At 29.7% G+C, this 13,199-nt stretch overlaps 2 protein-coding genes across 2 annotated transcripts; one reads left to right on the plus strand and one right to left on the minus strand.

The window, feature by feature from the left end:
- Positions 1 to 1,508: 1,508 nt before the first annotated feature.
- HELRODRAFT_75296 (hypothetical protein) lies at positions 1,509 to 2,364 on the minus strand (the record flags this gene model as incomplete). Its single annotated transcript, XM_009015646.1, has 3 exons — positions 1,509 to 1,630; positions 1,882 to 1,969; positions 2,137 to 2,364. Coding segments are annotated over 3 exons (438 nt in total), but the record flags the coding sequence as incomplete, so codon positions are not given.
- Positions 2,365 to 4,839: 2,475 nt separating this feature from the next.
- Positions 4,840 to 10,815, plus strand: HELRODRAFT_190892 (hypothetical protein). The gene is made up of 12 exons (XM_009015647.1): positions 4,840 to 4,936; positions 5,466 to 5,609; positions 5,819 to 6,010; positions 7,382 to 7,444; positions 7,910 to 8,038; positions 8,147 to 8,232; positions 8,511 to 8,586; positions 8,878 to 8,991; positions 9,398 to 9,961; positions 10,210 to 10,419; positions 10,546 to 10,696; positions 10,717 to 10,815. Exons 1-10 carry the CDS (start codon positions 4,888 to 4,890, stop codon positions 10,335 to 10,337), a joined length of 1,545 nt encoding a protein of 514 aa, XP_009013895.1. The 5' UTR covers positions 4,840 to 4,887; the 3' UTR covers positions 10,338 to 10,419; positions 10,546 to 10,696; positions 10,717 to 10,815.
- The last annotated feature ends 2,384 nt before the right edge of the window (positions 10,816 to 13,199 follow it).

A 13,199-nucleotide genomic window follows, 5' to 3' on the forward strand; every position in this document is an offset into this window, starting at 1 on the left:
GTAGCTGTACCGTACTATATTTTGTTGTATATACGTACGCTATTGTGTGTGTACCGCGTGTATAGGTACAAATACCAGTGCGGATTATTCTGGGGTTCATTCGTGTGACTCGCTGGCAAAAATTTGCTATACGGACGGCAAATTTGAGCTATTTTCGCTATTTTTTTTTACAGTAACTTTGTGATTGTTTTTCCGAAATTTTAACGAGACAATTCAACCCAAGTTACTTACTCATTGTAACGAAACGTTTTAAGAAAAAAATCCCCATATCTGGTTTTCAAATTAAAAGCCGCCTTCGTTGATGGGTAAATGGAAAAAAAAACTTTTGTATTATATAGTTGAAAAAAATCGAAAAGACAAAAATAAATTAACTGATGAATTAATAAATTAATATTTAACTAATTTTAATTAAGTGACAACAATAACAAACAGCACATCCTATCATTTAAGATAATGAAAATAATAAAATCAATAACGTTTTTAAAATTTGTAATAAGAATGAGTCAGTCAGCCCTATTAACTATGAAGGAATGTTCTGCTAAAATAGAGAATGAACAATCAAATCAATTTATATAGAGCAATGGAACCTAATTTCGTCCACTGAACCAGCTCAACTCAGGCAAGACAACAATATGTTAATTCCATAACTACGTTACTCATTATATATTTCCAAATTTAAACGAAATTTACTAATATGAATGTGAAAAAACAATATAAAACACACATTGAAAAATTTACAGCATAAACGAACATACAAAAAACTATAGATCTAATATATATATATATATATATATATATATATATATATATATATATATATATATATATATATCAAAAAATAGTTCTTTAACACATAGTATTAAACAAAATAAAAAAAACGAATAAATATATCATTATACATACACGCACACACCAGCACATAACTTATATAAACATACGAGATTAGGCACCCTTAAAGAACCCGCCATCCAAATGGGCTCTGAAAAGGTACCAAAATCTATAAGCATCAGACAAACCCCATCACAATGTATGTGATTTTAGGTGTTTATCGTCATAAATGTATGTTGTACATACACATGCGAATGTGTGTGTGTGATGTAATATAATTATATATCTGATTGTTCATTTTATTTGCTCCTTCATTCATTCGTTCATTCACCTGTGAGCCATCTATCTGCAAAAATAAAAGGTTTCAAATGAATTAGTTAAGTTATTTATTTATTTTATTTTATCAATTACTCATTAATTCATTCTTCAGTCAATCCACTAAACAAGAAAAAACTGGATCAGTGTAATTTAAATACTTACTTCTTAACATTAACATAGATTTTTACTTATCAATTACAAGTTGAAACATTAACATGCATTAATCAATTCTATTGCATTACTTTTCAAGCATTAATTTTGTAATGTCAAATCAAGTCCTGGCATTAATTTTTTCAACATTGATTGAACATTTTTCATAGATTAACTTTTAATTCTTTACAAAAGTAGACAGACCGGAGACTTTAAAATTGATCAAATTCTTTGTTCGTTTTTTGGAAGAGACGCATGTGGTTATCCAAAATCTGGAACATCTCCTGCGGGGAGGGAATTCTTCCAGTCTCTAATTTTGACCAGACAGGTACGTCTAAAAATTTAGGAAAAATAAAAAAACAAACAAACAAATAAATGTGTGTAACTTTTAATCACATGCATGGAAAAATAGAATATAAATTAATAAACGTAATCGAAATTGTGTTCTTTGCTAGATTTTGTTAGGACGGTTAATGAAAAATTTAGGAAAAAAAACACTCAACAATTATATTAATAGAATTCTATTAATTAAATAATAAATTAAATAATTAATTAAAAATTACTAATTAATCAGATATTAATTACCATTGAATGAGATTTCAAATGCTCCAGTAGATATCAGTGTACTTTCAATGGCATTACAGACAAAGAACAATATCATACATGAATAAATCTGTGTAAAATTTCAATGAAGTAACTAAGTAATTTGTTTAATGGTAAATTCTATTATAAATACATTAAATTAATAATTTATATAATTAAAAATAAATAAATACTTATAATTAATAATTAGGATAACTAGAGTTGTATAATTATTGAATTAACAACAATAAAACCAACTTTGTTTTCTAAGGCCCAGGTTATAAATGTTGGTGAATTCAGATTAACCCAATTTAAAGGATTCTGTCCAGAAGCTATTATAATAATGAATAGAATCTTGACAAAGCCTATAATCTGAGAGAGATAGGCGTACATAGGTAGTGGAGGGTAGTTGTCACCCTGAATCAAAAGATCAGGGTACCTTTGGTGGATGGCATAGGCGAACTGGTCGTAGACCTTTCTGTACCCTCACGAGTAACTGAATGTGGAATATAATTTGTAATTATTTATTTTAACTAAAAACTGATGAAAAAAGTGCATAGTCACAATTTCTCTCTATGGCACTTGGGAAAAGCTAGCAAATGTTTGTCAGAAAACGTTTAATTTTAGCTATTTTGGAAAAATAAAAGGTATAGTAGATTAAGTATTTTTATGAAATAATAAATAATTTTATTTAGAAATAATTGTGAGTTGATTTGTATAGGCCAGGGTTTTGTATAGATAGGGGAACGTTTTTTGACTTTAGTTAGTTAGACTGAAAATCATTAACTAATATATTTTAAGATAATAAAATCATTAACATTTAGAAATACGTCATAAAAATTAAAATATATTTAAGCCTAAATTTTAAAATAGACAATGTACATGACAATGAACTCTGATCTGAGATGATCAACTCTCGATTCTATGCTACTAACCAGAAAAGAAAGTTTAGAGTGGGACCAGAAAACTTCGACAGCTTAGAGGAAGGAATGGATTGAGTTGAAACTTCATCATCGGCGAAATTAACAAGAAAAAAGTTGAAAATTAGCAATGAAAAAACACTTTTTCCGAACAACAACGCCGCCATGTTAAATTAAAAAGAAAGTAAATCGCGAAGCGCTTCACTTAAGAAAGTCTAGGCATCATTTATATAAATGACATGCAACATACAAACACACACAGGCATACATTGACAAACATACAAAAATAAACACATACATACGGAGTTTCACACACACACACACAAACATACATACATAAATACACATATTTTCATTTCATTTATTTAGTCCTTGAACAGAAAACATACAATAAAATGCTATTCTAAGACATGGATGGCAGTGGTAAAACCTGAAAAAACTCATCTAGCACCGCATAGATAGACACATACACAAGTACATACATAATCCCATACATACATACATATTCATAAACACACCAAACACATGCACAAGTATACACACATACATACACCCAAACGCACACACACTCATAACATAAATACACAGACATAGATTTGTACATACACACACACACACACACATATATATATATATACATATATATATATATATATATAGCTTCATACTGATGCATACCTTTATTAATATATATAATTAATTATAAACATATTATAAACTGCTATATATAGAACACGGATTTGCGTTATTTTCATGATGAAATTGTTTAGCTGTTATTAAATTGCCATAGGGAATTGTCATGATGACGTTGTTTAGCTACATACATACATTCGGTAAACTTTTCAAAAATTTATGGCACGCTCCGCGCTAGTTAAGCTGCTGTTTAGTTTTTGGATTCTTCTAACGGTAGATCGTAAAACATTGTCAAGTTTCTTTAGTTCGAAACTAATATTTTTGTTTATAAAAATTAAATTTATATTTTAATTTTTATAGTTTATAAAAGTAATTGCGCTTAAAAATGCAACCAAGAAAAAGATGGATAATTGCATTTTTAAGAAAACAAACAAGTGAAGAAGTAGAAGCACTTATTTGAACGGCATTTAGTGAGAAGCCCCCTTGCCACGTCAAGGCAGCCGTTCATGGGGGGGTTAATAATAAAACGACAGTGTCTAGAAATAATAAGTAACGAATACGTCTAGAAATAATAAATAACTTAACTAAAATTAACAAAACTTAACTAAAATGTAACCAAAATAATATTGTGTTGATTGTCGTGTTTGATTGCTGTTGTTGGTGTTGTGTTGAACAAAAACTAAACAGTACAAATAAACTAGAACGTAAGAAAGAAAGAAGAGAGACCCTAACTTACCTATGTTCACTAAATTAACTCACCAACCTATGTTCAATTAGCTCAACTTACACATACACAATATACAAACACATACATACATAAGTTAAAAACATACATACATAACATACAAACACGCATACATGCATACATACATGCACACATACATACACACATACATACACACACATATATATATATATACATGCGTGTCCATGTAATTTGTCTATTCTTAATTTTTCTTTCTTCGGTAATATAAAATCATGTTAATCAAACAATATATTATATATATTATATATATATATCTATTTATATATATAATAGTTTATATAAATAGGGATAACAGGCAAGAAACAAGGAAGTGTTCGCTGCTAAGTAGATATACACATTGTTCTACATGTATGATTAACTGAATGAGATTACCATTTATTTTATTATGTGTATAATTAGAACATAATTTTGAGTATATTATAATTTATTATGAATAATTGTGTGTTAATAATTAGTTGTAATTATATTTGTTAATATTATTCTGTGAAGTTTTTTTTTATTTATAAAGATTAAGTTATGTAAATAAATCTGTCATTATACTAGTATCCTTGTCGTTTTGTATCTATTTGTTGAATAAATTAAAATAAATATAAAAATAAATTAAAATAATCAATTATTAATTATTTATTTACATTTAATTTAAAAAGCTCTATCAATTATTAATAATTAAATTTAATAAAAATTTGAAATATGGTCATTAAAGCGCGCTTAATTGATGAAGTAAAATCTTTCTTATTAGGTTGGCTATGGAGAACGTATATTGTATATTTATATATTTATTTTATCATTATCAATTCATACATACATACATACAAACATATACCCATACATACGTACGTATATACATACATACATACATATATACACACACACATACATACATACATAACACATACATACATACATACAAATAAACACACTCACACTCATTTACGTTTGTACATACATCAATAGATACATATTATAGCTAAAAGCACATACAAACACACAAATACAACTTATACACGCTCAAAAATACTACAATGTTAGAATTATAAATTTGACTGGACTGAAATACAGCACATTGAAATTAAAATTTCTCTAACAAACAATGCTATATTTTAACTTAGAATGACTGACACAAAAGTTGTTAATCATCATCATTTATTATTATTTATTGTTGTTGTTCTTCTTCTTTTTTCTCTTCTTTTTCCTTTTCTTCTTCTTCCTCTTCTTCTTCTTATTATTATTTTATTATAATTATTATTATGTTAATTATTTCTTTAAAGATCTGTCGATATTTCTATGCGATTCACTAGCTGGGGCCGGCCTGCCGAAAAATGTCGACAGGGAGAGGATTGACGTGCAGAATAAACTTCAAAAACTCACAGAAAAATTTCCGGAATTGGCCGCCATATCCAAAGATCAAAAATGTACGGAAGATTAAAATTATTTGGTGATGTTTTTCATGATGATGATGATAGCGATGACAATGATGACGAAGACGACGACGACGATATTGATGATGATGACGTTGATGGTGAGTTTGCTATGAAGAAGAGAATGAAAATGCAAGAATGAAGATACATTTGCTCTGACTAACAAACGAACACATTTAAATGTTTACTCTTTAACGTAACAGCTAGCTCATCACTGAGCAACAAAAAATCTGAAGACGAAGATGACGAAGAGTATTACGATGACGTCACGAACAACAACAACATCGGTAGCAGCAGTAACGACAACTACAGCGGCAGCATCAACAGCAGCAACAACAGCAACCACACAAACTTTTCTTCTTCAAATTCTCTGAGCAATGTAAACCGAGAACAAGGTTATTAACTAAACTGGACACTCCATCATACATGCAGCTCACAAATTCAACACGTCCCCACACACACATACACCCCACACACAAACACACACACACACACATAACACATACACATATCCGTAAACAAAACATACATAAAAACTTCTGAAGATAATTTACCAATCGCTCTCTAGCAATTTACCATACATGTACAGTACACATAAATACACAAACACACTCACACACATACATACGTACATACACACATACATACACACATACATGTGAATAGTTCCACGAGTAAGAGATGCTAAGTAATTAACTATTATCATTTTTATTATTACACACAGCTAACAGGCCACAGAATAATTATTATCACTATATACAATAATGTAGTTATAATAATAAAATGACAATAATTATAAACTAGTTAACGTATTTTCCCAGCTCGAATAAAAATGAAGAGTAAAATAATAATAACAATAATAATAATGAGAACTCTTTTATTTCAAAGCAAAGACAATAAATAAGTATGAAAATAAAATAATGAAATGTCACAATAATGTAATAAAATGTAATAAAATGTCAATGATTGCCACAATGCTCATTTTTTAGAAAAGTACGTAGCGGTGAAGTATATTCAAATATATATCACGAATTGTTTCTGTCACAATATATGCCATACGATAGCTTTATAACAGTCTCTATCAATTCATCGTTGAAAGAATCCGGCCACAAAATTTTAAAAAGTGAAAGATTAAAATTATTATAAAAACCTATTGGTGATATTTCAAAAGTATTTATAATTATTATGCAATGTTTATAGTTTTATTTAGATTACTGTGCAAATTATAATAATAATAACAATTATGATGATGATGATGATAATAATAATTATGGTAATAATAATAATTATAATCTTTATAGCAGCATCAATGATAATAATAAAAGATACGAAAATGCAAATGACGATACAATATAACGAATGCTAAAATATTTATTTCTCTCTCTCTCTCTCTCTCTCTCTCTCTCACTGTCATCCCTTCTTTTGTCCTCCTTTTTCTTCATTTCTCTCTCTCTCTCTCTCTCTCTCTCTCTCTCTTTCACTGTCAATCCTTCCTTTGTTTTCCTTCTCTTTCTTTCTTTCTCACTCACTCTCTCTTCTCTCTCTCTCTCTAATTTTTCTGGGTTAACGCAGATAATAATAATGACGCGGTAACAAAAATGGTGTTATAATGTTAAACAAAATCTCTCCCTCTTTTCTTTCTCTCTCTCTCTCTCTCTCTCTCTCTCTCTCTCCTTTTTTCTTATTATTCATGCACTAAACAAATAGTTAATAATAATAATTATTATTATTATTGTTATTATATTAATTTCTTATTATTTTGCTAGGTAAAACTTCGGCGCCCCAAGGCATATCTGCAACGATAAAGGGCTACCTCATACAAAGAGCTGGTTGGTTGGATTATTTATTATTATTATTATTATCATTATTTTATTATGATGAACGAATGAATGACGGATGAATTGATAGATAAATAGATGGATGGATGAATGAGTAATGAATGAATGTATGACAGGATGAATTAGTCTCCTAATTCATGAAAAACTGACGAATTGACGAATAAATAGATGAATGAATTAATTAATGAGTGACTGGATGAATGAATGAATGAGTGACTAGATGAGTGAATGAATGAGTGACTGGATGAATGAATGAATGAATGAATGAATGAATGAATGAATGAATGAATGAATGAATGAATGAATGAATGAATGAATGAATGAATGAATGAATGAATGAATGAATGAATGAGGGAATAGATGAGTGAACGAATAGAGTAAATGAACGAACGATTGAAAGAATGAAAAGTATATGAATAAATGAATGAATCAATAAAATTATTTTAACAATTTCAGGTCCAAAACAGAGCAATTTTTTGTCAAAAATTTTAAATACCCGAAAGTATTGCATGATTGGCGATGGAAAGTTGAACGTATATGACTACATGAATTCCAAAAAAACATCCTTGGTAATTGATCTTAGAGGTATATTTGCATGCGTCTTTGTATGTTTGCTTGTATGTGTGTGTGTGTGTGTGTATGTGTACGTGTGTGTGTGTGTGTGTATATATCTTTAATTCTTTATGCAACCAGGCTATGAAGTAAGAGTATCGGAGAAACATGCCAATAAAAAAGAATTCTGTTTCGACCTTCATTCTCCGGGAAAAAAATCACATTACGTAAGTGTGGCTGGTTGGTTTATTGGTTGGCCCATTGATTGTGTAATTGATTAATTTATTGATTATTAATTGATTTGTTAATTGATTGATTGGTTGGTTGGTTGATTGGCTAGCTGGTTGGTTGACTGAATGGCTGGCTGAATGATTTTTTAATGATTTGATTGAGATCATTGTTAACATAAATACTTATAGTATTGTAATTATAGAAAGCGCCATAGAGATTATGAAATTTTAGCTTAGGACACTAAACTATTTCAGTTTTTTTCAAATTTTAAAAGTTCACTGCAAATACTAACGAGGAAATGACTTCGTGGGTTGACGTTATTCGCGTTGAGGCAAAAAAAATTCCTCCAAGTTTGTTGATTGGTTGATTGATTGGTTGATTAATTGATTGGCTGATTAATTGATTGGTTGGTTGATTGGTTGATTGATTGATTGGCTGATTAATTGATTGGTTGGTTGACTGGTTGATTGATTGATTAATTGGTTGGTTGATTGGTTGGTTTTTTGGTTGATTGATTGGTTGATTGATTGATTAATTAGTTGGCTGGTTTGTTGTTTGATTGGGGCTTTGATTGGCTGGTTAATTTGATTGAAAATTTTCAAAGGATCGATCGTATATCATTAATTCATAACTTCACTAAGGCACACACTCCGACGCAAGTGAATGCAAGGACGAGGTGGATTACGATGAAGTTGAGGAACCCTATGAGGATACCAGCGAGATGCTACTGGCAAACACAGAGATCAGGAAATCCAGTTCGTAGAGCTTTATAATTATTATTATTATTATCATTATCATTATTATTTTATTATTATTATTTATTTATTTATTTATTGCATTTGACATTTTATTTCATTTCATTTGTACTGCTATTTTTATTGATTTCATTGCTGAATAAAAGATTGTTGCTGTTGTTTTTATCATTAATGTTTGGGTTTTTGCTTTTATTTTTATTACTATTGCTGCCATTATTTTACTTATCTATTTACTCGTTTGGTTGTTCATTCATTCATTCATCATTCATTCACTAATTCATTCATTCATCATTCATTCACTAATTCATTCATTCATTCATTGATTTATTCATTCATTTATCCATTTATTCATTCATTCATCCATTCGTCTATCCATTTCTTTATTTTTTTTTATCTTTCACTGAAGAATCACCTTCCATAATTCCTGATGATGATGATGAGTTAAACCCGCAGGAGTTGTACGACGACATCAATCCAGAAAACAACAACAACAATAAAAATAACAACAATAACAATAGAGATAGCAATAATGACGAAGATGATGATGGAGAGTTATATGATGACATTGCAGATTTCAACGAAAACAACAAACAAAGCATCACTACCCTTCCCATGAAGAACATCGACTTCAGGAAAGACAATCAAGGAGTGCCCAAGAAAAACAACACAGCCTATAAAAACGACAATGACGTCACGCCGTTACCAAAAACACCTTTGAAATCTTCCGCGGGCCCTATTTTACTCCCGAAATCTATAACGACCCCTCCCATTCTTTCTTTGAAATCTTCAGCGAACCCGTTGAAATCTCCCGCGGCCTCTAACAATTCGCCGGGGGGACCCGCGGCAGTCCCTGAAAATTCACAGCCAACCATTGTGGTTTCTTGCAATGGCTATCCGCCCTTTGAAAAGATGTACTTTGGGAAGTTTGCTTGCTCTGGTGATAGCAAAGAAGAACTTACGTTTAAATGTGGTTAGTAAGTTGTGATTGGTTGACGATTGGTTGGCTGTGATTAGTCGGTACGTTCTAATTGGCTGGTTAGTTGATGAGAAGTTTGTCGATATGATTGGCTGGTAAAGTTTGGTCACGTGGTCCCGCTTGATTACAAATGGTTGGTAAGTTTCTTGGCTTGCATGTTTCATTATAATCATGTTCATCTCACTTATCATTATCATCCTCCTCCTCCTCCTCATCATCATCATCTCCGTCATCATCACCAGGCGACGTGTTAACGGTACTTAGTCAACAGTTCGACAATTTCGGATGGTGGGTGGCTGAGTTGGGCGACCAGGTGGGCCTCGTTCCCAGGGACTATCTAACACCCGCTTATGAATTAATTGATGGATGATTGTGATTAATATGATGACGACGACGATGATGATGCCACAGATCTGATTGATTATAACATATACCCATAGAGTCAACTGATAACAATGTTGATATATCAAAGTGAAATTATTATATATACATGATACATATATATCATATATATATATATATATATATATATCATGTTTGTACCTATACATATATATTTATTTATACATATTAGACATTATATATATATATATATATATATATATATATATACTTGATTATTTCACACACATAGATACATACATATTGACTTGAGATTATGCCATACATATAAACTTATAAAAGCTCTATTCTTAGTGTGTCTATCAATTATTATTATAATTATTATGATTAATGATGATGACGATTAATGATGATGATTAATGATGATGATAATGATGATGATGGTGATTAAAATGATGACGACGATGATGACGATTCTTGTTTATGCATTTATTTCATTAAAAGTTCAATTATCTCGATTTGTATTTTCAATTCGGCTTTTATATTATGCTATAAAATGTTATACTATCGGTAGAACTTAATACGGACGATACAAATATAGTGTGTTTTGTGTGCGTGTGTGTGTGTGTTGTGTGTACGTGCACGTGTATTTGTACGTGTGTTTCTCGCCTAGTTATGATTTAAAAAAATACCCAGTCGACGGTAAAATAAATCAATGTTCTTCTCGCGTTAATAAAATAATGAATATCATACGCACGCACACACAAAAACACACACACGCACACAAACACACACACGCACACAAACACACATGCACACGCACACACAAACACATACACTCACAAACACATCTTCAAGTTTCGTCGCGAAAAATAGTTTGACCTTCTTTTAATTTAATGGAATGAGAGTAAATCTGTATAAAATAAAAATAATATTATAATAAAAAGTATACTAAATAATAATAATAACAATAATATATATTAATTATTATAATAATTAATAGTAAAAATAATTATACCGTTATATTTTTTCACGTTTATTGGCTGGTTGAAATTTTCCAACTCGGCCACCAACTCTTTCGTTCGTAAATGTTTTGATACCTTCAATTGTTAGGAGTTATAATTTATAACCAATATAATTTTATTTCTTCATTCATCCATCCGTCCATTCATTCATTCATTCATTCATTCGTTCGTTCGTTCGTTTGTTCGTTCGTTCATTCATTCATTCATTCATTCTTTCACAACTCACGGATATGTAGCGGTGATAATGATTTCTTATCATTCTAGAATATTCGCAATGGTATTTTAATTTATTATTATTATTGTTATTATCGCTTTCTTCATATATGTCAATCAAATTATTATTATTATTGTTGTTGTTGAAATTACTGTTGTAGAGTTTGTTGTTATTGTTGTTTTGCCTATTTTTATACATATTCTTATTAGTGTTATTATTAATGTTGTTGATGTTATTATTATTACTATTTATTGGCGGTAAGAATCTTTTTTTATTAAATCTCTTCGCCACCGCATTGTAACCATCATAATCATCATCGCCACCACCACCACCGTCATCATTATCACTACCACCACCATCATTATCATCACTATCGATGCCGGAAGTGTAAGTAGTAATGGCTGAAGATGATTGGTTGAGAGGTGATGACGTGTTCAATGAGCCGCTAGATGCTGTTTTATACCTAGGGTTTAATTACAGCGCTAACTTTTTGTTTATTTTTTTAACTTTATATTTGGCGAAATTGAAACTATATTAATGAATAATAAATTAATTAGTGTAGTGGTTATGTGTGCCTGAATCTCTTTCGCAACGACCAGGTTCGAACGCAACAAGATCTTCGCCCTTATCTTGCATCCAAAATGGTTTGAAGCGAAAATCTCAGTTTGTAATATTAGTTTAACATTACCAAAATTCACATTACATTACACTACGTTACATTATATTATATTACATTACATTACATTACAAAACACTACCAATAGCAGTTGAATTAATAATCCTGTAAACGAATATGTAAATAGGTTGTAAGTAAATTGTAAATGAAATCAGTAATCAGTAACTATTTTTACTCACTTTATTCCCGAGCCGAAAATGGCGAATGCTTCTTTAGTTAATGGTTCCTATGGTAAAAAGTGTAATAATAATAATAATAATAATAATAATAATAATAATAATAATAATAACAATAACAATAATAATAATAAACGTAACATTAATAATAATAATAATTATAATAAATAATGATAATAATTTATTAATAATTATTAATTAATAATATTATTAATATAAATATTTATATATAAATTATTATTAATTAATAATAATTAATTAATTAACATTAATAATAATAACATTATTAATAATAACATTAATAATAATATTAATTTTAATGTAGCAATGAGAGTTAGGTTACAAACCAGATGATATTTATTAATTCTGTTGTGAAACCCTAAGTCATGCTTATTATTATTATTATTGTTGTTGTTATGTTTATAGAAGTTATTATTATTATTATTTTTATTTTTGCTTTTGTTGTGGGGCCTTAAAACGTCAGCTGAAGCGCTACGTAATGTATTGTTGAGGACTTTGTTAAGGACGTTTTTGTTGTTGTTGATATTGTTGTTGTTGTTGATGTTGTTGTTGTTGTTGATGACGTAATTGTTTACGTCATTCCCCATTCTCGTTGACGATTTAGATCTCAGTTTGTTGTTTTTAAGTTTGTCTGTGTCATTTTTGTTTTTCGTACTAATTCTGAGGTTGTTGCTATTATCGAGAATTTTAATGACGTTGTTGATGTTGTTGTTGTTGTTAAGGATGTTGTTGTTGTTGTTGTTGTTGAGAACGTTGCTGNTTGATGTCGAGGATGTGT

Source organism: Helobdella robusta (assembly GCF_000326865.2).
Source record: "Helobdella robusta unplaced genomic scaffold HELROscaffold_16, whole genome shotgun sequence".
Taxonomy (NCBI): domain Eukaryota; kingdom Metazoa; phylum Annelida; class Clitellata; order Rhynchobdellida; family Glossiphoniidae; genus Helobdella; species Helobdella robusta.

Coding starts and splice junctions, on each gene's coding strand:
- HELRODRAFT_190892 (XM_009015647.1), top strand. CDS start 4,888: ATGGTCATTAAAGCGCGCTTAATTGATGAAGTAAAATCTTTCTTATTA. Junction 5,610..5,818: donor CATATCCAAAGATCAAAAAT/GTACGGAAGATT, acceptor TTAACGTAACAG/CTAGCTCATCACTGAGCAAC. Junction 9,962..10,209: donor AGAACTTACGTTTAAATGTG/GTTAGTAAGTTG, acceptor CATCATCACCAG/GCGACGTGTTAACGGTACTT.